General features: G+C 36.1%; 1 protein-coding gene across 1 annotated transcript in view; it reads left to right on the forward strand.

Moving 5' to 3' along the window:
* FYB2 (FYN binding protein 2) overlaps positions 1 to 23,561 on the forward strand; it is a 98,725-nt gene extending 75,164 nt beyond the window's left edge. The window contains exons 13-21 of the mRNA XM_045546546.1: positions 1,706 to 1,769; positions 2,860 to 2,958; positions 4,988 to 5,016; positions 6,458 to 6,518; positions 13,973 to 14,062; positions 16,487 to 16,580; positions 22,753 to 22,909; positions 23,021 to 23,054; positions 23,396 to 23,561. Coding sequence (XP_045402502.1) covers positions 1,706 to 1,769; positions 2,860 to 2,958; positions 4,988 to 5,016; positions 6,458 to 6,518; positions 13,973 to 14,062; positions 16,487 to 16,580; positions 22,753 to 22,909; positions 23,021 to 23,054; positions 23,396 to 23,417 — 650 coding nt within the window. The 3' untranslated portion in view covers positions 23,418 to 23,561. The remainder of the gene's footprint in view (positions 1 to 1,705; positions 1,770 to 2,859; positions 2,959 to 4,987; positions 5,017 to 6,457; positions 6,519 to 13,972; positions 14,063 to 16,486; positions 16,581 to 22,752; positions 22,910 to 23,020; positions 23,055 to 23,395) is intronic.
* Positions 23,562 to 25,406: the final 1,845 nt, after the last annotated feature.

Genomic DNA, 25,406 nt, shown 5'->3' on the forward strand with positions numbered 1-25,406 from the left:
TTAATAATAATACCAACTCACTGGGGTGATAGTAAGCTATGAGAAGTGGTCCCAAGTTATTATGTTCTAGTAAATGCATTTAGAATCAGGAAGGTGAGGATGCCGGTAAAAGTGATCTTATAGTAAAAAGCAACTTCACTGGAATTTGCTTTTTTCCTGACCTTTTCATAATCCAAATATGATTACGGGAATGTTTTTACTTAAAACACTTTCGTGGCTTCACAATACTTTTAGGATTGACTTCAATGTGGTCTAGAGGGCTTTACTGGTCTGCCCTTACTTGCCTCTGAGCCTCAGCTCATACTATAGTCAGTTGCATCTTTGAGATCCAGCTGTGCTGATCTTCTTTTAGCTCTTAATATGTGCCAAGCTCCCACCGCAGGGTGTTTCGTGTGCTACTCCCTTCCCTCTTTCTGGAAAGGTCTTTCCTCTCCTGGGACCCTTTACTTAACTGACTCTTAATCTTCTGATATCAGCTCAATCATTATTCCCTGAGGGCATATTTTCCTTGGTGTACAATCTCATAGTACCACAGACCTCTTTTTCATAGGACTTGTCACAGTTGTAATTTATATTTATGTGATTCTTTGATTAATGACTGTATCCCCTCCTATTAATAGATTATTACCTTCTTTCTGCATACCATTTTCCCCAGCCCCTAGCATAATTGCAGGTATGTGTTAGAATTCAAAAAATATGTGTTGAATGAAGGATTGAGTGAACGAAAAACATGTTGGTCAAAGGACACAAATATCAGAAGGAATATGATCAGATCTGTTGTGCAACATTGTGATTACAGTTAATAACAATGTGTTATATACTTGAAAATTGCTAAGAGAATAGATTTTAAAGGTTCCCACCATAAAAACTAAGCATGTTATGTTAATAACATATATAATAAATAAGTATGGATATGTTAATTAGCTTGAGTCATCCCACACTGTTTACAATTATTAAAACATCATGTTATATACCATAAATATAAGCAACATTTGTCAAAAAATAAATTTTAGAAAAAGAAAAATAAAGGAGGGATAATCAGATGTTACTGTTTTGTTTTGTCCTTAGAATCCCAGAATTTTAGATGGCAAAACAACCTTAGAGATCATTAAACTCACTACCTTCATTTTAAAAAGGAAACTGAGGCACACTTAAGTGACTCCTCTAAGCTCACTATGTCAAGTTTTGAACATGAAAATTCTGACTCTTAATCTAATATTCTTTCCATTAAACTCTGTTGTCAGGATTGACTCAAAGTATAATATAACTGTGTGTGTATTAAGTTTATGTGTTGAGCTAGGGTAAAGCCATTCTATAAAGTGAGAGATTATTCAAAATGTGTCTGGTTTTCCATTGTTTCCCCAGCATTCAGCATGATGTCTGGTTAGTAGACTGATTGTTCTGTACTAAATATGGGAAGGAGGGAGGGTGGAAGGAAGGAACCTACTGATGAACCAACTTCCATTGGCTAAATCAGGTCAGAGTTGGAATCGGGTGGAAAGGAGTCTTAATTTTCATTTGTACATACTTTATATAGGTTTTTTTTAAAAACATATGCTTTTAAAAACATGCATAAGTTTCAATAAAAACTACTTAAAAGAAAGATCAAAGTACCCAGCATCTAGTAGATATCTGATAATTTTTGTTAAATATGAGTCTAAACTATTGCCATTATAGTGAATGAAAGTTTTTTTTTTAATTTCAGAAGAAAATAGTGAAGAAATGTATGAAGATATCTACAAAACAAAGAGTAACTACTCAAAGATAGAGTGAGTTTATCACTTTCTTGGCTTTGTAGGCTAATAGTATTTTCTGTTTGTTTAATTAAACCAGAATTTAAGAAATGACTCCTGCACCCCATCACCATCCTTTAGGAAGGATTCCCACAGAGTGGTGATAAGCTATTGTGATACTACATTATGATCAGTAATGTACCTGTAATTGTGTACAATCATATGCTATAAATTTTAAATCACATTGCTTTCTCTTTTGAGAAAACTTCATTTCCCAGAATAGAGGATTTTGATATTGTCTTAGGAAATAAGTGAGAAAGGGTAAGTAAATATCAATAAAACTTGCTTCAGTTCTACGATCTTGTTTCTTCCACGAACAAATCGATGGTTATGACTTACCTGTGTCTTTCCAAGTTAGTAAAGCTATCTCCAGGATTTAAGTTTAATGTAGTATCTAGTAATTAAGTTTTATTAAGAATAGTATTTGTTCAAATGGACATTATTCATCAAAGTTATTTGGACACACTGTGGAAGGGAAAACAGCAGTGGTTAAAAACAGTAAGTTTAAGAGTTGAAAGGGAAAGAAGGATCCTAAGCTGGGTATGCTGGGTGGGATGCTATGGGTATGTCACTCCCTCACCCTCCTCCCCACACAAAAGCCCCAAGAGGATATTTGTAAGAATTTTAGTCATCAATTGGGCAAACAATGTTATCATTACTGCTGTATTGCTCAGTAAATAAAATCAGTGATGTGCATTTCAGGAGCCAGGAACTCCTATAATGCATTTCTAGGACAGTTCTTAAACTATACTTCACTGAGTTACCTTTTCCTCCAAAAGGAAGACTTTGCTTCACAAATTCTTCAAAATAGAGACTATGAAAGTTTGGGGTACTGAAAGTTTGTATTGAAAGATGATTACTGCCTTCCTAGTTGCCTGGTGTGTGCTACTTCATACTGAACCAAAGAAGTAAAGCATAGAAGTTGCTGAGGCATTTTCTTGGATGTTCTTGGGTATGATGTTTTTGGAAATGAGACCGAAGCCTCTGGTCCTTTTTAATGCAACCATCTTCCATCTCTAGTACTCTTTCAAATCCCATGTTATTTATGTCCCCTGATTACTCTTAGTTTAGATGGAAAAGAAACACTGAAAAGACTCCAGAAATTCTTCAAGAAAGAAAAGAATAGATTTAAAATGAAGAAAACCAAGTCAAAAGAAAATGTAAGGTAAAAAGTCCCTTTTAATCTCTCTCTCCAGGAGGGATTCACAGGGGGGCCTGGTTAAATTCACAGATTGATGTTCTCCATCCAGTTCTTAGAAACAGTGAAAGGAATATCAGAAACTAAAACCAGGGGCCCTAATTATCAAGTGAACCACACCCACAAATGCTAATTAATGAGAATGTGGCATGTCGTTTTGAAAAGTCTGAGGAGAAAAGGTTATAAACAAGGACAGAGGTAAAGTCTTCAGCAAAGTCCAGAAAGGAAACTTTCCTCATCATCCTTGGCATCTACTCCTATTGTTATCACTAAGCATTTTGTTATTAATTATGTCCTTTATGCTTTTTTGGCCCTACAAGTTCCAGTGGTTTTTATTTGCCTACACCTGCATATTTGATTTGTCTCCCTTGAGAGCTGCAATGTGTGGAGAGGGGAGATGAAGTTCAACTGAATGGTTCATTCGTGCCAAAATATTAAACCTGGAAAGGACCCTCTGAGATAACTTAGGCTAATTGCCAGTCTTTGGGGGAGGTTCCAAATTCACCAACATTAGGAGGTAAGGGACAAGGGGTTGAATTCTAGGTTCTACTTGCAGTTCTGCCATTTATTCAGTGTGCAGCTGTGGGTAGATCACTTCCTTTTTATATCCACAGGGTCCCAGTTTTCTCCTGCATACAATGGAAGGGGGATTGGGTAGTCTCTAGAGATACTTCTCTGAGAGATACAGATATAGATAAAAAGGTGCTCCTTGACTTACGATGGGGTTATGTCCTGATAAACCCACCATAGGTTGAAAATATCTTAAGTCAAAAATACATTTAATACACTTAACCTACTAAACATCATCACTTAGCCTAGCCTACCTTAAACATACTCAGAACACTTACATTAGCCTATACTTGGGCAAAATTATCTAATACAAAGCCTATTTTATAATAATAAAGTATTGAATATCTCATGAAATTTAATACTGTACTAAAAGTTAAAACAGCATGGTTGTATGGGTACTCAAAGTATGGTTTCTACTGAATGCATATCGCTTTTGCACCATCGTATACTGGAAAAATTCTAAGTGGAACCATTGTAAGTCAGGGAGCATCTATATAGATATACAGATCTTCATTTTGTGAGGACAAGGGGTGGCAAAATAACAGGCCCAAGGTCATTACTAATGTTGAGATGGAATTATGTTATTCTACCCTAAAGTTCTTTTCAATTATAAAGCTTCAAAGTTTTGCGATTTTAAGTCTAATTGTCTGTTGGATCTTGATCTACTAAGAGACCCCAACAGAATATGGAATTTACAAATTGTAGTCTTGACTAGGGGAGAAGAGAGAGTTTGCCTCCTGTTGTCAGTGACACCCCGTGCACAAAGGCAGACCCTGATCTTAGCAAGTTAGATATTTTCTGAGAGAAAATTATTGGCATGATAATCTGCAGTCCTTTAAATATTTGATCCAGATGAGAATGCTGACTCTTTTAAAATGCAAATCTGATTTCCTCTTCCTAAAACTACCCAGTGTCTCCATATAACTTTTAGAACAAATACTGAATCCCCTTCCATAGCAAGTAAACACTTCATAACTGCCCCTACTCTACTTCTCCAGTTCCATCTCCCACTAAAATGTACTCTCACCACCCCCTACACCTCCCTGCAGATCTCAGACTCTGCCATAGTGTCTTCTGCCTCCTTGCTTTGAACGTGACATTCCATTGGTCTGGAATGCACCTGCCTTCCTCCAGCCTGCTTTGATTATCAAAGGTCTAGTTTCCCATCAAAATTTGGTCCCCTTCTGGGACATCTTTCCTGAACCTCTCTACCCAAATCTGGATTACCTGTCTCTCCTCTGTGTTCCCATAACATCCTGTGCACCTCTGTGACATCTATTAACACCAATGAGAACCCCTTTTTCTTAGAGTCAGAGTAAGAAGGGGAATCTGGAGCCATCAATATGTTGTTTAAGATGTATCAGTGATTCCTTCTAAAGAAGGCTTTTTTTTCTTAAACCTTTTGTGGTTTTTTGTCAATCAACAGTGCATCTTCCATCTCATTGCCTGATTTAGGTAAGTGACATTTGTTTATTGCTGACCAAAAGCACTCAGCATTGGAATATTCAGGGGCAGAGAAAGAGAAGTGGTAATCTTTCCTGCATTCCCACATTTAATGAAAAATTGATCCATCAAAATCAAAGAAGATATTTTTACACAGTATTTCTTACTTTGGGGAAGATGAATAATATCTTAAGTACCTACTATAATACCATACCCTGGAGTAGATGCTTTCTTCTTAAAATCCCAGAGAAATAAATGTTATTCCTTTGTAGGGAGGCTCCAGGGCCCACATCCATACTTGAGTCACCTAGGATTTGTAATCAAGTCTGTTATGAAACTCACACATTTTGCGTCATACTACACAGCCTCTTGAAGGATTTGACCCCCTAATTAAGACATACTAAGTTGGACAAGATCATGCTGCAGCCTGTACACTAACTGAATCAAGAATGGATCAATGAAATAGTGTTTACTTTTCCATTGAAATAATAGTGTATACATTAGCAGAGTGCCTAACACATAGCAGGCTCTCAATACATGTTCAGTACATTGAATTTGTCAGTGAAAAAAGAGGGCCATTTGATTTTTTTTGTTTAATGTGCTGTAGCCATGTGGCTACTTTGATGTCACTCTGACTTGACCATTCAAATTTATATTATATTTCACAAATATGACTTTGCTGAAGTAAATAACAAAAGAAGATTATATATACCTGGTAAAATCACAGGTCTCCCAACATAACCTTGGTCTATTTTTTTTTTTAAAGCCAACTTAGAATAGACATGCATTTGTCCTCACCCAAATTTAAAGGTATTAAAGAAAATGACTAAAACAATGAATAATTATGAATGATTCAGTATGAAATATGAATAATTATGCCACAATGTTTCACACTTGTTCAAATGGTGAATCATCTGAAAATCTGTGTAGAGTGCCAAGGAATGTGAATATCCTAAACTGAAAATTTCTAATTTTGGTTATGCAATAAGATTCAATGCTATGCAAGATTATTATAAAGAAGCAGTTTCCAATGATTTGCAATAAAAATCAAGGAAGAAAAATCAACATTAAAATTCTATTAAACTCTTTTTCCCTCTGGGAATTAAGAGAAGCCTTTTCATTATTCTAGAAGTATAACATTTTTGTCCAGTACCAGAAAGATGGGAACCTTTCAGCAACTCATATTTTTCTGAAACTCTGCATGAAATCAAATTGATACAAATATACACATATGCGTGTATATGTTTGAGATACTAGAACATCTTGCTAATTTTTAACCCCCCAATTGAATGTCTTCCCAAATGGAGCATCCTTCTGTTCTTTGATCAGATTTTGATAAAACAGGCTTTAGGATGTAACTTGGATAATTACATAATTGTATATAATTTGGAAAGTTATAGATTATGTAAACCATACCTAATAATGAACTATTTTGATCCTGTCTTCACCCTAGAACTTGGGCCTCAAGGAGTTATTATCTATGATGATGTGGACCTGAGTGAAAAAGAGTCGAAGTAAGTCAGTTTACATCATGGTTATCCCAGATGATATTTGACCCATTTTGTGATGCTTTGTTAAACATGGTGAGAGAGCCATCTCTTCAGACCCTTGGTTGGAAACTGGATGAAAGGTCAGCTTGAGATATTCCCCCCACCAAGAAGGGACAACAATGAATAACAAGTGATCATTAATAACTCCTTTACTAAATCCAGTGAATACTTTTAAGTCCTTACCTTATTAGTCTTCTCTACAATACCTTAAACTGTTGACTATGCCATCCTCCAAAAGGAAAAAAATACTAACCTTTCCCTAGGTTTCCATTATTTCTTATTCCTCATCTTTGCCTGCTCCTCCTAAGTAGTTTTGTGTGTAAGAGGGTGAATTCTAAGTCTTTCACCCATGTCTTAAACATTGTGTTCCTCAGATTTTCTGTATCAATTCTCTTCTGTTCTTCCTTCATATGCTCTTCTTGATCATTCCCACCCATACCCAAGACTTCATCATTGTGGTGGTATCAAAATTCACATTTTATCATAACATTTTCCTCATAGTTGTATTTTCTTTTTTAAAAAAATATGATAGTTTTATTTTGGGGGTATCTACATTTGAATTTATTTTTCATTTTTTATTGATACATAATATTTGTGCATATTTATGGGGTACATGTGATATTCTGAAACATGTATACAATGTGTAATGATCAAGTCAGGATTTGTAGGATATCCATCTCAAACATTTATCATTTCTTTGCATGGAGAACATTTCAAATCTTCTAGCTGTCTTGAAATATACATTGTTGTTAACTATACTCGCCCTACTGTGCTATGGAACACTGGAACTTATTTCTTCTACCTCAGTGTTCGTCTCTGTCAACCAACCTCTCTTCATCATCCCTACACATACATTCTGCCCAACCTCTGGTAACTGTCATACAAATTTTAGGATTCTTTTTTCTGTTTCTGTGAAGAAGGTCATTGGTATTTTGATAGAGATTTCATTGAGTCTGTAGATTGCCTCGAGTAGTATGGTCATTTTAACAATATTAATTCTGATCCATGAGCATGGGATGTCTTTTCATTTGTGTTCCCTTCAACTTCTTTCACCAATGTTTTGTAATTTTCCTTGGAGAGGTCTTTCACCTCTTTGGTTAAATTTATTCCTATGTACTTTTTTGTATCTCTTGTAAATGGAATTGCTTTCTTGATTTCTTTTTCAGCTAGTTCATTAGGAGTGTATAGAAATGCTACTGATTTATGTATGTTGATTTCATATCCTGTAACTTTACTGAATTGATCAGTTCTAACAGTTTTTTGATGAGTCTTTAGGTTTTTCTAGACATAAGATTATGTCATTTGCAGAGAAGAACAACTGTACTTATTTTACAGTTTGGATGCCTTTTCTTTCTCTTGCCTGATTGTACTTGATAAGCCTTACAGTATTATGTTGAATAGGAGTGATGAAAGTGGACATCCTTTTCTTGTTCTAGTTCTTAGAGGAAAGGCTTTTAGCTTTGCCCAGCATGATGTTAGCTGTGAGTTTGTCATATATGGCCTTAATTATGTTGAGGGATGTTCCTTCTATGCCTAATTTGTTGAGAGTTTTTATCATGAAGGGATGTTGAATTTTATCAAATGCTTTTTCTGCTTTTACTGAGATGATCATATGGTTTTTGTCCTTATCCTGTTCATGTGATGTATCACATTTATTGATTTGTCCATGTTGAACCATGCTTGCATCCCGGGGATAAATCCCACTTGGTCACGGTGTATTATGTTTTTGATGTGTTGTTGGATTCAGTGTGCTAGTATTTTGAGGATTTTTGCATCTGTGTTCATCAGGGACATTGGCATGTAGTTTTCTTTTTTTGTTGTATCCTTGTCTGGTTTTGGTATCAGGATAATGCTGGTCTCATAGAATGAGTTAGGAAGAATTCCCTCCTTTCAGTCTTTTGGAATAGTTTGAGAAGAATTGGTGGGAAAAATTCTGCTTTGTAAATTTAGTAAAATTCAGTAGCAAAGCTACCTGGTCCTGACCTTTTCTTTGTTGGGTGAATTTATATTACTTTATATTCAATTACTCGTTATTGGTCAGTTCAAGTTTTCCATTTCTTTCTGGTTCAATCTTGGTAGGTTGCATGTGTCCAGGAATTTGTCCATTTCCTCTAGGTTTTCTAATTCGTTAGCATATAGTTATTCATAATAGTTTCTGATGATCCTTTGTATTTCTGTGGTTTGAGTTGTAATGTCTCCTTTTACATTTCTAATTTTATTTGGATCTTCTCTCTTTTTTTCTTGGTTACTCTAGCAGTTTATCGATTTTATCATAAAAAAAACTTTTCATTTTGTTGATTTGTTTTTTCTTTTTTAGTCTCTGTTTAGTTTTGCTCTGATTTGTATTATTTCTTTCCATCTACTAATTTTTGGTTTGGTTCTTGCTTTTCTAGTTCCTTGAGGTGCATCATTAGGTTGTTTACTTGAAATATTTCCCCTTTTTTGATGTAGGCATTTATTGCTACAAACTTTCCTCTTAGTACTGCTTTTGCTGAATCCCAAAGTTTTTTTATTATATTGTGTTTCAATTTTAATTTTGGGTTTCCTTCTTAATTTCTTAATTGATTCAATGGTTGTTCAGGAATATGTTTAATTTCCATGTATTTGTACAGTTTCCAAAGTTCCTCTTATTAAAGTGATTTCTAGTTTTGTTCCATTGCAGTTTGAGAAGATATTTGATATGTTTTTGATCTTCCAAAATTTGTTCAGAATTGTTTTGTAGCCTAACATGGTCTATCCTGGAGAATGTTCCATGGGCTGATGAGAAAAATGTATACTCTGGAGCTGTTGAATAAAATGTTCTGTAAACGTCTGTTAGGCCATTTGGTCTAAAGTGCAATTTAAATCCAATGTTTCCTTGTTGATTTTCTGTCTAGATAATCTGTCCAATGGTGAGAGTGGGTGTTGAAGTCCCTGACTATTATTTTATTGAAGTCTATCTCTCCCTATTAGATCAAATAATATTTGCTTTATATATCTGGGTGTTCTAGTGTTGAGTGCATCTATATTTAGAATTATTAAATACTCTTGATGAATTGATTCCTTTATCATTATATAGTGACCATCTTTGTCCCTTTTTATTGTTTTTGAATTAAAGTGTGTTTTAGCTAACATAAGTATAGCTATTCCTGCTTGCTTTTGGTTTCCATTTGCATGGAATATCTTTTTCCATCTCTTTACTTTCAGCTTGTATGTCTTACAGGTGAGGTGAGTTTCTTGCAGAAAGCATAAAATGGAGTCATGTTTTCTTATCCATTCTGCCAGTTGGTATCTTTTAAGTGGGGAAATTTAATCCATTTACATACAATATTATTATTGTTAGAAAAGGACCTATTCCTGTCATTTTTTAAAATTGTTTTCTTGTATATCCGTTGTTCCTTTCTTTCCCTGTAATTGTTATCATTGTGATCTGGTGATTTTCTGTAGTGGTAACATTTGAGTCCTTTGTCTCTCTTGTGTGTCTGCTCTATCAGTGAGTTTTAAACTTTCATGTGTTTTCCTGGTGGTAGATGTTATTCTTTTGCTTCCAGGTGTAGGACTCCTTTAAGCACTACATTTGTATAGTGGTAATGAATTCCCTCAGCTTTTGCTTGTCTGGGAAGGACTTTATTTCTTCTTCATTTTTGAAGGATAGCTTTTCTGGGTATAATATTCTTGGCTAAAAGTTGTCTTTCCCCTTTCAGCACTTTAAATATATCATCCTATTATCTCCTGCCCTGTGAGGTTTTTGCTATTAGTCTGATGGGGGTTCCCTTATGTATAACTTGATGCTTCTCTCTTGCTGTTTTTAAAATTCTCTTTGTTTCTTGAGTTTTTGACAATTTGGCACTGGTGTGCCTTGGAGAAATCCTTTTTGGGTTGAACCTATTTGGGGATATTTGAGCTTCCTATATCTGGATATCTACATTTCTTGCAAGACTTGGGAAGCTTTCAATTATCATTTCAATAAATAGCTGTTCTATGCCTTTGCCCATCTCTTCTCCTTCTGGAACATCAAATTCAACTATTTGGTCACTTTCTGGTGTCCCATATGTCATGTAGGCTCTCTTCGTTCTTTTTTATTCTTTTTATCTTTTTTTTTTCTTTTTTTTTTGGTCTGACTAGGTTTTCAAAAGACCTATCTTCAAGTTCAGAAATTCTGCTTGATCTAGTCTGCTGTTGAAGCTGACAATTGTATTTTTTTTTTCATTCATTGAATTCTTTACTTCTAGGATTTCCGTTTGGTTCTTTTTTTACGATATCTCTGTTGAATTTCTCATTCAGATAATAGTTTTTCTGATTTATTTGTATTGTTTTTATGTGTTCTCTTGTATTTCACTGATCTTTAATATCATTACTTTGAATTGTTTTTCACGTATTTCATATTAATGTTTTATATTAATAGATCCCTTTTTCACTGGAATCTGTTGCTGGAGAATGATTGTGTTCCTTTGGAGGTGTCATGTTTCCTTGCTTCTCATGTTACTTGTGTCTTTACATTGATATCTGTGCATCTCGTGAAACAGTTGCGTCTTCCAATTATTTGGACTGACTTTCATAGAAACTTTGGCCTACAAATGTATCTATAGTGTTGATTGGGTAAGACACTTTTAGCTTTGATTCTTGGTGCAGGCAGTAGTATAGTCTCTGTATGATTTCTTTTGCTGTAATCAGCATCAGTGGTGTCTATGAGTTTATCAGTGGTTGAGGCTGTGGTTTTTAGTAGAGGTTGTGGTAAAGTTTTGCTGGGGACAAGAACACCAGGCAGGTCAGTCCTCAGTCCCCAGTGATGGTAGTAGTGGGCTAATAATGCCTGTCCTTTGGCCCCCAGGTGGCATTATGCTGGCACCAATGTTAGCAGGTTTAGGTGAGCCAATCCTTGAGCCTTCAGGTGGTTTGCCTGGATATCAGCAATGCCAGCAGTGAGCCAGGAGGGTGGGCAGGTCCTGAGGCTTCTGAGCAGTATGAATAGCATCAGCAACAGCAATAGTGGTGGTAGGCCAACCTTTGGGCCCCCAGGAGGCACAAACAGGTACCAGTGGTGGTCGTGGTGGGCCAGACAGGCTGTCCCCAGACCCACAGGTGGCACATTCAGGTAGGTGCCTGCAGTGGTGGTGGTGACAGACTGGACAACCCCATTCTCAAGGCCCTGGGTGGAGTGTGCAAACACCAGTGCTGGTAGACAGAATGGGTCAATCCATAGGCCCCCAAATGATGTGTGCAGGTTCTATCAGACTGTGTAGACCTGTCCCATCCTCAGGCCCCCAGGAGGAATGCATGGATGCTAGCAGTGGCAGGCAGAATAGATTGATGTCCCCAATACATGGGGGCACTGGCAGAGGTGTACTAGGTGGGATAGACTATAGTGGGCAGGGCAGGTCAATCTCCAGGCCCCCAGATGGTGTGCTTGTGTACCAGCAGCAGGTGGGCTGGCCCTGTTGTGAGAACTCTTGATGGTGTGTGTATGCGTACTTGTGCGTGTGCCAGTGGCAACAGGCAGGGCAGGTCTGGTCTGTTTTCTTGACTTTCTCTTATATCTAGAGTGGGAACTCCTTGAGGTGTAAGGACTATGGCTTTCAGATCTGTATCATGTGGCCTAAGACCAAAACATGGTTTTTTAAGTTCATTAACAATGAAGGACCTGCTATAAAAATGTCCAAAATAAAGTGGACGCTCAAAATAGGTAGCCATTACTGTCATTTAAGGGATCAAAAAATCTCTGTGTCAAGCTGAAGCAGAAAGGATAAGTAGCATTTTGACAAACAGAGAATGGGAGGAAGAGGAAAGGAGGGGCGGGAGAGGGAGTGGACAACTGTGTAAATGGAAGACATGTGTTTGGGAAGTTTTTTTGGACCATAAGGTATATGACTAATAAAGAGGGTATTACAAGCAGAAAATGCAATCTGGCATGAGATGGAGGAGGGCCCTGGGATCTAAAATTAGAGTAAGGAATAAATTCTTCTTCTTCTTTTTGTTGTTTTGATTTGGGGTTTTGTTTTTTTGTTTTTGTTTTTGAGATGAAGTCTCACTATGCTGCCCAGGTTGGAGTACACTGGGTATTCACAGGTGTGATCACACAATGTAGCCTCAAACTCCTGGCCTGAAGCGATCCCCCTGCCTCAGCCTCCTGAGTAGCTGGCACTACAGCCCTATGCCACTACAGCCTATTGAATTCCTTTTCTTAAAAAATAAATTTATAAAAATCAAAAGAAAACATGAAACATATATATAAGTTGCAAAGCATGGTAAAACAAATTGCCCTGTGCCCATCACTCAACTTAAGAACTAGAACATAACCAAATACCTTGGCCTCTTTCCCTTGCACACACATCCCTTAGTCTTCCCCAATGGAACCACTTTCCTAAATTTTGTATTTTTCATTTCCTTGTTTAAAACAAAAATAGTTTTATCAGATACAGATGATAAAAATATTGTTTCATTTGGGATCTGAGCATTATAAAAATGGTCTGCTATATATAGAATGCTCCAATTTCTTTTTTTCTCAAAAACTGTCTTTTTTTTCCATTGTAATTCATTCATTTTTACTCTTCCGTAATATTCCATTGTATGTATATACCACAATTCACTTATCCATTTTCTTGTTAGTATTGGGGTAGTTCCTAATTCTTTCAACTTATAGGAATACTGCCACAGATATTCTTATTCATGTTTCCTGTGAATATGTGAAAGATTTTTTCTAGGAGATAGAAGGGGAGAAAAATACAAATTATATAGGGAATGCAAATTCATAAGAAAATGCCAACTTGTTCTCCAAAGTAGTCATACTACTCTGAACATTCATTTCCTTCTCTGATCATCCATTTCCTGCTTTGTAAAACTTTATGAATGACTACTTTAAAGGAATGTTACAATATTACTTGTGAAAACCAAATGAATTAACATACATAAAGTGCCTAGCATAAGCCCTAACACATAGATGCTCAAAAAGTATTAGTTCTTTTTATAATAAATAGCCTCCCCCTTCCCTGCATTCTCTTCTGCCCAGGCCCACTAAGCCAACAGTCTTGTCTCTCAGTGAAATTTAGTATTATCTTTCACATTTTAGAGGCAAAGAAAACGAGGCTCAGAAAAGAGATGAAGTGTGATTATAAACAGGTGGATTGCTTGCTTCTGGTTTCAAATGTGTATCACCACAGATCAGGGCTCAGAAAATTACAGCCTGTGGGCCAAATAAGGCCTGCCACTTGTTTTTGTAAATGAAGTTGCAACAGTAGAGTTGAATAGTCACCATAGAGATGATACAGCCTGCAAAGCCAAAAATATTTACTATATGGCCTTGCCATAGATTATCAGAATATATTTCTAGATGACTTTTTAATTTCTTTGGTAAAACATAATTACCCATAAAGTATTGATGGTTCTGTAAGTGCTTAATAATTCAGTTTTAATTTACTTGCTCAAAATATTTTTCTCCTCAGAGATGAAGATAAACTGAAAACTTGGAAGCCCAAGTTTTTGATACCAAAGGAAAAAAAAGAGAAAAAAAAAGATGTTGAAGAATCAGGAAGGTAGGAACACAGGTGCACTTACATTACAGCTTATCTGCTGTGATTTATATCTCTTACTAGCTTTGAGATCTTAGACAAGTTATTAAATTGGATTCTTAGGTTCCTCATCTACAAAATGAGAATAATAACAGCTATACCATAGGACAGTTCAAAGGATTAAGAGGCAATATGAAAATGTTAAGTACCATACACATTTATATTCATCATCATTCTCCCTATGTTTGGTGGACGAGAAGTGAGGGAAGATTTCAACTCAGCCCTTATAAAACAATGCAAAACTTCCAGTCTTCTTTAGGCTATGAAAATGTTCCCCGTGTATGACAGAACTTAAAACACCATTATAACTTAAAAGTAGCTTTGAGTAAACAGATACTAGATATCATATACTAAGACTGACTTCCCTAAAATACAATATAATCCTAGTTATGACTACAATTAGTATCACGATTTTTAAAAAGAATGCTTTATTGACCCAAGATCTAACCTTCACTCATGAGATTCAAGTTCCCAGTTGGCTGTCAAGGGAGGCGATGTTTTTTTACTGACTCAAATGGTTATTTAGTGCTCTGTGCTCTGTGCTCCAGTCTTCTCAATGGCTAGGACAGGGGACAGGATCTGAGGTACCTTCTTTAACAACTGTCTTGGAGAAATCCTCGTCTAAATAGTCACTGAGGTGTGAATTTGTGTAGTCTGTCTTCTCTGGGAAACCAGCTTAGAAAAATCTTACTGGATTACCCCAAAAGAAACCGGACATTAGTCTGTACCAAATCTAAACTGACAGGATGGCACAGGATGGCCCTTCCCTTAAGTTTATTTTCTTTGGGTTTAGAATCGATTTAATTTACTTTTCCCAAGTTGGAACGATGTATTCACAGACTATAAAAGCAACTTTCTACCATAAACTTTATACCTTTACATACATTCATGTAATGTAACAAAATGGAATTCCAAGAGGGGAAATATCAGTAAAATTTTTGACCTCTCTCCCCAAAAAGCTTTTTAGTACACTGATGACTAAAAGTCCTTTTAGGGAACAATTATCTACTTTTTACTTTTGACAATAAACTGATATCATAGTATACTTTTATTCTCAACTGAAAAAATTTGAACATGTGATCACAATGCTATCCATATTCCTGTAAATTGATGTATGAATTTCTACGTGCTCCTTGATCCTCTTTAAATGGTTTCTACCATAACTTATTCTACCAATAAGTATAAGAAATACTTTTTATATTAGTTCAACCCTTTTATTTTGCCTTTATTAATCAAAGAGGATGGCAAGTTTTAAGAGAAGTTGGGGAAGGGTATCCCAGGTATAAAGACATGAGAAGGACAGCCAAATTCCTAAGATGACCCACGTAAGCACTGTATGTGTAGAGAAAAGGGCAGCTGATAAAGCTGGACTAGGGGCAGATTGTTAAATGCTAATGAATTTAGACAAACTGTAGGAAGAAGAGAGATATGGAAAGGTTTTAAGCAAGAGTGTCAAAGGATCAATTAAATTTTAGAAAAATGACTCGAGGCAGATGGATTCAAGGAATAGGAGGCAACAGGAAGATGTTATTTCTGGCAAGAAGTGGTGTGGTAATGATTTGAAATATGGCAGTGGCTGTAATCTTGGAAAGAACAAAACAGATGTAGGAGACACTTCTAAATAAAACTGACAGGATTTGGTTGATGTTTTTCCTCCGTCAACATACATTAAGCTGCTAAAACAGAACCAAATCCCACATGAAGAGCAGGAGGGAGCAGTAAGATTGTATGTAATTAGCTTCTGCTTTAAGGTTGTTCACTTTTATGTGCTGAAATTCCTGCATATGTTTTGTGGCATCTTGCTTTATTTTCTTAACTCTATCCATCTCCCAAATCATTCAGCAAACAAGACAGGTCTTTGAGCCAGGTAGATTTGTGATTTCCCCAATTAGGTTTAAAAACTTGGAAAACCACAAAATGTCAGCCCCTTATACAATATTACTGGTTTCCATTAAATAATCTGAAGGTGAGTGGGAAGATTTACAAATGTCCTTAAGTGTCTTTTTTAAAAAACAAGTTATATAATGACTATCTTCTAAGCCTAATTCAGACAAGTTTCTTGTTTAAGTTGTTTAACCAATTTGATTTTATTCCAATTTATTATATTTCTATCAAAAATATTTTTTAATTATGGAGAAAAGCAATTTGTATTACTTACCCTATTCAGTTGTTTTGACAATCTGCTCTAGTGGAGATATATTTGTATGTACATATATACATATGTGTGAATATATACACACACATACAGATATGTGACTATATAACTGTATATAAAATTATACATGCAAAAAATTATACCTGAATTTATTCTGCAATAAAATGACTCTGTAGACTTGGAAATTTTAGAATGTTATTACAGTACATTTAATCCTGCATATTTCTTGCCAGTTCATCTTCTAGAAATTTCTTCAGAACCAAGAAGCAAAACTTAGAAAAGAACAGAATGGAAAGAGAAGAAAAACTTTTTAGACAAAGATTCAAGGTATGTTCTCTTCTGAAGGTAAAAATTAGCAGTATTAACAGCTAGTCATTTCCACTTTTAAAGATTCTGTAAGTGTGCTATGCTGCTGCCTCTCTGAGATACAGACATGATCTTTGACTTAAAAACCTGATATTTTGAATTTTTTCCTGATGCATTTCTATATTGTCATAGCTATGTACATGCTATTCCCTCAGCCTAGAAAAACTCCTAAATTGTTCTTTAGGCCCTGTTCATATGCTACTCAATCTTCCCTGCTGCTCCTCCAGGTAAAGTTATTCCCTCAGCACATTTTATGTATCTATTATACTCATATCTTTTATAACACTGATCAGTTGTATTACTTGTGTGTGTGTTCTTGAGTCCCTTTAGAAGGAGAAATGCTATCTCATTCAAGTTTGCTCCCCAGGTCCCCACATAAAACTGGACTCACAGTATTCTAGTGTTTGGTGAATGACTGACTAAATAAACAAATCATAACTGAATGAATGAATAAAAGCAGCATCATCTGAAGTTCTATGACTTCTTATTCTGTCATTAAGAGTCCATGGAACATTTTTCCATTATACTAAGGTTCAAAGTAAGGATTTATTAATTTAAAAAACATATTGAACACCTTCCATGTGCTAGACACTCAATTGAGAGAGAGCACGTATGCATCCTGCTCATAAAATCTAAGTTACTACTCTGCCTAAAATCTTTCAAAAATTCCCCATTGCCAAATGGTTAAAGTTTAGGCTTCTTAACAAGGCATACAAAGCTCTTTTGTTACAACTTTTGCTTATCTGTCTGGTTTTATCTCCTGCCACTCTTTGCTTTGCACTTTCTGCTCTGTCAACAAATTGCTCACCGTTCTGTCTCTTGAATGAACCTCCCTCCATCTCCAAACCTGCCTTGCTATGTCATTCCTCTAGGCATTTACTTGGTCTGATCCAACTATCTAGTACATTCTTGCTATTAATAGTTTCCTCCCTCTGACTAGCTCTTGTTCCTTTATCAAGCCCCAGCCGAGGTATCTCCTTCTCCAGGAAGACTTGCCCGAACCTCCTGATTTAAAAAATTACTCTTATTTAGCTATATACATGAACAACCTGTAGCTTATAAAACGTTAATATTATTGCAGTTACGTGTTCACCATATTAAACTATGAGCGAATAGAAGACAAGGGTTATCTTATTGTTTAGAACTTTATAAATGGGGGGGTGACCGAATCAGATTTGTATTTTAAGAAATCACTTTGGATTCACAGTGAGAAATGGCCTGGAAAGTATAAGAAGACCAGTTAGGAAGCTATTAATTTGTTAGGCAAACTAAAAATCTATAGATCACATCCCATTTGGTACAGGGTGACCTTGTAATTTATCACCCAAATAAAGGACACCTCAAAGAGTAGAAGGGGAGACACTCTTAATCATAACAATAAATATTAGTAAATAGAGACATTAGTTATAAATAGAGACTGTCCTGGACAAAGGGAGATATTTGGGCACCCTAATTTGGGGAAGTAGACATCTGTAATCTAAGCTACATATACTGGTGTTTATTTCTAGCAGTGAGAAGGTAATGTACAAAACTTTGCTCAGTGGCAGTATTGTAGCCAATGAGGTTTTTATGAGGTGCAATTATTCCTAATTCCACAAAAAAAAAAAAAAAAAGGTTGGCATACAGGAATGCTACTGACTTGTGTACGTTGATTTTGTAACCTGAGACTTTGCTGAATTTATCAATTCCAGTAGTCTCATGGCAGAATCTTTGGGTAGTTTGATCTCTTCTGTCCCCATTTGAATGCCCTTGATTTCCTTCTCCTGTCTGATTGCTCCGGCTAGGACTTCCAGCACTGTGTTGAATAGAAGCAGTGACAGAGGGCAACCTTGTCTGGTTCCAGTTCTAAGCGGGAATGCTTTCAATTTTTTCCCATTCAGTATGATGTTGGCTGTGGGTTTGTCATATATGGCTTGTATCATGTTTAGGTAAGTCCCTTCTATGCCTATTTTCTTAAGCATTTTTATCATAAAAGCATGCTGAATTTTGTCGAATGCTTTTTCTGCGTCTATTGAGAGGATCATATGGTCTTTGTTTTTGCTTCTATTTATGTGGTGAATTACATTTATGGGTTTGCATATGTGGAACAATCCCTGCATCTCTGGGATGAAGCCCCCTTGGGTTGCGATAGATTATTTTTTGATGAGCACCTGAATTCAGTTTGCTAGGATTTGGTTGGGAATTTTTGTTTCACTGGTCTATAGTTTTCTTTTTTTGTTGCGTCCTTTCCTGATTTTGGTAACAGGGTGATGTTGGCCTCACAAAACATGTTCAGGAGGATTCCTTCCTTCTCAATGTTGTGGAATAATTTCTGAAGGACAGGCACAGGTTCTTCTTTGTAGGTCTGTAAAATTCGGGTGTGAAACCATCCTGTCCGGGACTTTTCTTTTTAGGAAGGTTTTTTTATTGCTGCTACAATTTCAGCACTTGATATTGGTCTTCTCAGGAATTCTATTTCTTCCTGATTAAGCATAGGGAGGCTGTGTGTTTCTAAGAATGTGTCCATTTACTCCACTTTTTTTTTTTTTTTTTTTTTTTGAGACAGAGTCTCACTCTGGTGTCCGGGCTAGAGTCCCGTGGCATCAGCCTCGCTCATAGCAACCTCAAACTCCTGGACTCAAGCAATCCTACTGCTTCAGCTTCCTGAGTAACTGGGACTACAGGCGTGTGCCACCATGCCCAGCTAATATATATATTTTTAGTTGTCCATATAAGTTCTTTCTATTTTTAGTAGAGGCGGAGGTCTCGCTCTTGCTCAGGCTGGTCTCGAACTCCTAAGCTCAAACAATCTGCCTACCTTGGCCTCCCAGAGTGCTAGGATTACAGGTGTGAGCCACCATGCCCGGCCTCCTCCACATTTTCAAGTTTATGTGCATAGAGGTTCTTACAGTATTCATAGGTGATATTTTGTATTTCCGTGGCATCAGTTTTAATTTCTCCTTTTTCATTCCTGATGGAGCTTATTAGAGTCCTTTCTTTTTTCTTCTCATTAATCTAGGAAGAGGCATGTCAATTTTATGTTTTGAAAGAACCAACTTTTTATTTTATTAATCTTCTATACAGATTTTTTTTTATTATCCGTTTCATTTAGTTCTGCTCTGATCGTTGTATTTCTTTGCATCTGCTGGGTTTGGGGTTGGTTTGCTTGTCCTTTTCCAGTTCTTTGAGACCATTCATTAGATTGTTTATTTGTGATCTTTCTGTCTTTTGGATGTAGGCATTTATGGATATAAATTTTCCTCTCTGGACTGCTTTAGCTGTGTCCCGCAGATTTTAATAACTTGTGTCTCCTGTATCTTTTAGTTCAGAGAATCTGTTGATTTCCTCCTTAACACAATAGTCGTTCAGCAGAAGGTTGTTTAGTTTCCATGACTTTGTGTGGAGATGAGAGTTTCTGTTGCAGTTGATTTCTTATTTTATTCACTGTGGTCTGAGAAGATGCATGGTATAATTTCTATTCCTTTAAATTGTTTGAGACATGCTTTGTGGCCTAGGATATGGTCAATCTTAGAGAACGTCCCATGAGCTGATGAGAAAAATGTATATTCAGTGGATTTGGGGTAGAATGTTCTGTAAATGTCAGTCAGGCCCATTTGTTCTAGAGTTCTGTTTAAGTCCATTGTTTCTTTGTTTATTTTCTGTTTGGAGGATCTGTCCTGTTCTGTCAGAGGGGTGTTGAAGTCTCTGGCTATTACGCTGTTGCAGTTTAAATCAAGTAGTCATACTAAGAACCAAATGAAAGACTCAATACCCTTCACAATAGCAACAAAGAAAATAAAGTACCTAAGAATACATTTAACTAAGGAGGTAAAAGACCTCTACATGGAGAACTATGAAACACTGAGGAAGGAAATAGCAGAGGATGTAAACAGGTGAAAAACCATGCCATACTCATGGGTCAGGAGAAGCAACATTGTTAAAATGTCTGCACTGCCCAAAATGATCTACAGATTCAATGCAATCCCTATTAAAATACCAACATCATTTTTCACAGATCCAGAAAAAATAATTCTACACTTTGCATGGAACCAGAGAAGACCCCATATAGCAAAAGCAATCTTAAGCAAAAAGAACAAAGTGGGAGTTATCAATTTACCAGACTTCAAGCTACACTACAAGGCTACGTAACTAAAAAAGCATGGGACTGCCACGAGAACAGAGACATAGACCAATGAAACAGGACTGAGAATCCAGATATAAAACCATCCTCATACAGCCATCTCATCTTTGACAAAGCAGACAAAAACACACACTGGGGAAAAGAATCCTTATTCAAGAAATGGTGCTGGGAAAATTGGATAGCCACATGTAGGAGGACTGAAACAGGATCAGCACCTTTCACCTCTCACAGAAATCAGCTCACAGTGGATAACAGACTTAAACCTAATGCATGAAACTGTAAGAATTCTAGAAGACAATGTAGGAAAAACTCTTAGAGACATTGGCCTAGGCAAAGAATTTATGAAGACAACCCCAAAGGCAATCACAGCAACAACAAAAACAAACAAATGGGACCTGATAAAATTAAAAAGCTTCCTCACAGCCAAGGAGATTATCACAAGAGCAAACAGACAGACAACCTACAGAATAGGAGAACATATACGCATGTTACACATCCGATAAAGGGCTGATAACTAGAATCTATATGGAACTCAGAAAAAAATCATCAAGAAAAAAATCAATAAGCCCTATCAATAAGTGGACAAAGGACATGAACAGAAACTTTTCAAAAGAAGACAGACTAATGGCCAGCAAACCTATGAAAAAATGCTCAACATCTCTAATCATCAGAGAGATGCAAATCAAAACCACAATGAGATATATCAAAAAGTCCCAAAATAATACATGTTGGCGTGGATGCAGAGAGACAGGAACACTCATACACTGCTGTTAGGACTGCAAACTAGTACAACTTCTGTGGAAAGTAATACGGAGACACCTTAAAGAGATACAAGTAGAACTAGCATAAGACATTGTATAAAAAAGACATCTGCACTAAAATGTTCATAGCAGCACAATTCAGAATTGCAAAGATGTGGAAACAACCCAAGTGCCCATCAATACATGAGTGGATTAAGAAAATATGCTATATGTAAACCATGGAGTTCTACTCAGCCATGAAAAACAATGGTGATATAGTACCTCTTGTATTATCCTGGATAGAGCCGGAACCCATTCTACTAAGTGAAATATCACAAGAATGGAAAAACAAACACCTCATGTACTCACCATCAAATTGGTATTAACTGATCACACTTAAGTGCACATACAGTAATAATATTCATCAGGTGTTCGGCAGATATGAGGGGATGGGTATATACACACCTAATGGGTGCAGTGCACACGGGCTGGGGGATGGACATGCTAGAAGCTCTGACTCGGTGGCACCAAAGGCAATACATGTAACCTAAACATTTGTATCCCCATAATATGCTGAAATAAATAAATAAAAACAAAAAAAGAAGGTGGCAACGTACCTGTAGATGTACAGGGCACCTAGTTTATCACAGGTTTATGAGGTCAGAAATGAATTTCTCATTAGATTTTTCAAAAATGCCTGCTTGCAACCACAAAAGGAGAATAGGAATTGCCCCCATACACCCAATCCCCACTACTCTAAATACCTGTGCTATAGCTATATATAAAAATATATAAGCTCACCCAGAGGGGAAGGGTGGAAAGACAGTGGCATCTAGAAATGGTAGGTAAATATTAGTATAAACTCTAAAGTACTACAAAGAGGGTTGTTTTTTTTTTTAAGTTCTCCTTTGCTGGATTTAGAGGTAACTTTATTACTGGAATAGGAAGCATATCATCCACAGTACTAAATTTATACCCATGTTACAGCCTTCTTGTCTACCAGGACTCATTCTAGTACAATTAGATATTGGTTGTGAAAATACAATCATAGCAAACAAATGTAAGATTATAGCATTTTGCTATTATTTTCTTAAATGATTTTTACCGTATACTTTCCCATTATTTGCTCTTCCCTTAAGTGTTATTTAACTAGTCTAATCTAGTATCTTGAATTTATTTTGAGATTACTATATTATATCCTCTATTAATTTTGTTATATAATGAAAAATAGCAACTATGCAAAAATGGTCTGATTAGTAATTTCTCATTTCAGTATGACAAAGAGATTATTGTCATCAACACAGCAGTGGTGTGTTCTAATAATTCAAGAAATGGAATATTTGATTTGCCAATAATCCCTGGAGAAGAACTGGAAGTCATTGATACCACTGAACAAAATCTAGTGATATGTCGTAATTCTAAAGGCAAATGTAAGTTTATTGGCTTATTGCCCATAAAATTCCTATCATTGTTTTTTAAAGAATCTTAAAGCATTTTCTCTGTAACTGTCAAATTAGTAACAGTGATTTTTGTTTCTATAGATGGATATGTGCTCATTGAAAATCTACATTTCAAGTAAGTATGAGTTCTTTTATACTTTTAATCATGAGTTCTAAATACGTAATACATTGTTGTATGCATTAGGCTCAAGGGAAGAGTACTGAATTTACTAAAATTTGGGAAAAGCTTTAAAAATTAAATATGCAGTACCCTATTCCATAAGGATTACATTGGAAGAGACATATTATTGTGTCTCCTGAATATGTTATCAAACTTCTCCACAGAACATTATAAATATTTTAAAGGAACATAAAAATACTGAACTAGATGAGAAATTCCCTAGAAATCTCCTACTCATTATTCCATTGGCCTACATTTCAAAATGTTTGTGTATGTAAATTTTTCTTTTTTCTCAGGCCCCAAAGTTGGTCACCTTAGGAGGATCAAGATCAAATGGTATGGGCTGCACAAGCAAGAACTAGTCCACAATCTTAGTTCGCATGTCAAAATGAGATGGTGGAATCTGTGGAAACTTTCATTCAGAACTTAGAAGAGAAAAATAAAAACAAATTCTCAACATTAGATGTTGGTTTTACTCCTAAAAGGTTATCTTTCAGTGTCTATTTCAGCATCTGTCTCACTGCCAGTTTAAGAGAATGTGAAACAGTGTGTGTTAGCATTTGAGCGCTTGCTTAATGAGCCATATCCAAAGTTAGAAATCATGCCTTATGGCACGTAGTCAGTTGTGCAGATGGTTAGTTTGCTTCTAATATTAGTACATGAGAGTTTATAATTTCTAGATGTTATGCATTAAAATTTGGTATAATTTAATTCTGAACAATAAATAGTGTAACCAATTGTAACCAAGGTCTTTTAAATACTCAAATTTAAGGTATGGTCTTAAAATAATTGACTCAGCCTTTAAAAAAAAATCAAGGTGTAAAGTGCCCTTTTGCTTTATGACAAAAATAAAATCACATGTATTCTGTTCAACATTGGTTTCTTTTGGAAATAGTTTACTGAAAAATAATTTATTCCTAAATTCACCCAACATCACTGTAGGTGCCTAAATGTATTCAACAAAATAATATATATGCTGTATCACTGTAAAACATCCTGTTGCTGAAAATAAGGAAAATTGCCATTTTTTCTATGCCCTAATACCTATTCAAACAGTAGAATTCATATAGACTTTCATTCACATGAAAGTAAATAAAAGTTTAAATGCTGAGCTTGGCATGCCCTGCATGTCAATGAGATAAATAAATTCTACATATGCATTCAACTGTTATAATATCTTCAGCGGCTTTTTTCAGCATGGAAAACTGAAGAATTTCGCTCAGTTTTTTAAGCATGGGGATTCTGGCCTTCAAGGGTGTGACAGAATTTGTTTCCAAGGCCTCAGGCTTTATACTTGGAGACTATTTTTTAAGCTTCTAAGTTCTTCGAAATGGCATTTACCAATAAAGGCCCAGTTTATTCTAAAAGATAGAAATCTGAAGTATTCATTAGAGTTCACAGTTTAGAGAAGAAAATAGGTAAAGAGATTATTACATATGACATAATTAAAATAAACAAGATATGAATGGAATGGCTAGAGGATTAAGAGGTTTTACAGAGAAAGTGGCTCTGAAGATTTCTTCATAGTCCATCTCTGTGCCTTGTCTAAGTAAATGGAGTGTAGTACGTCTGGTGAGAAATGGCAAGAGCCATTTGGAATAGGGTAAGTTGAGGCTAGATTGTGACACAGTTCGCTGAATTCACTTGTACTTTTTCCTCTAGAGGGTAAAGAGCCATTCAAAGGTTAAGCAGGAAGGAAATGCCAGATATTTAGGGGAGAAAAAAAGCAATTCCAGCAATATGGATAATAGAGGAGAGACAAATTGTTTCCAGGCAAAGGGGCATTAGACCTTAATTTAGGACAGCAGTAATATAAATATGTAGCACAGGAGTGCCATCGAGGTATTACAGAGGTGTAAAGAAAACAGAATGTCTTGGTGACTGATTAGAGGTGAGGGACAAGGAGAATTAGGAAATGGTTCTGAGACTTCTTTTTGGGGAGATGAGATTAAGGATGCTACTGAAGATTGGAAATATATTTCTGCTTGGACTAGAGTCCAAACTCTGCTTAGACCCCTTGAATTAAACTTACCCCCTAGTGAGAGGCAATTGCAGCCCTCTTCTCTCTAGCACAAAGCCTGTTACAGTAGGCATTGTAGAAGATGAGCATAAGTACGTCCTGAGGGAAAGGAGGTGAGTAAGAGAGTATATGGCTATGTTGAGCAGAAACTTTCCATGCAATTATCCTGTCCAAAAAAATCATAAGCCGTATGTCACTCTTGCCATTTCACCAAACCATGAGGTATTTTAAATCTTGGAGTGTGACAGTGGGACTAAATTTGGACTGAGATAGGTTTGTCCCATGCA

The sequence above is a fragment of the Lemur catta genome, chromosome 3, assembly GCF_020740605.2.
Source record: "Lemur catta isolate mLemCat1 chromosome 3, mLemCat1.pri, whole genome shotgun sequence".
In the NCBI taxonomy this organism is placed as follows: Eukaryota; Metazoa; Chordata; class Mammalia; order Primates; family Lemuridae; genus Lemur; species Lemur catta.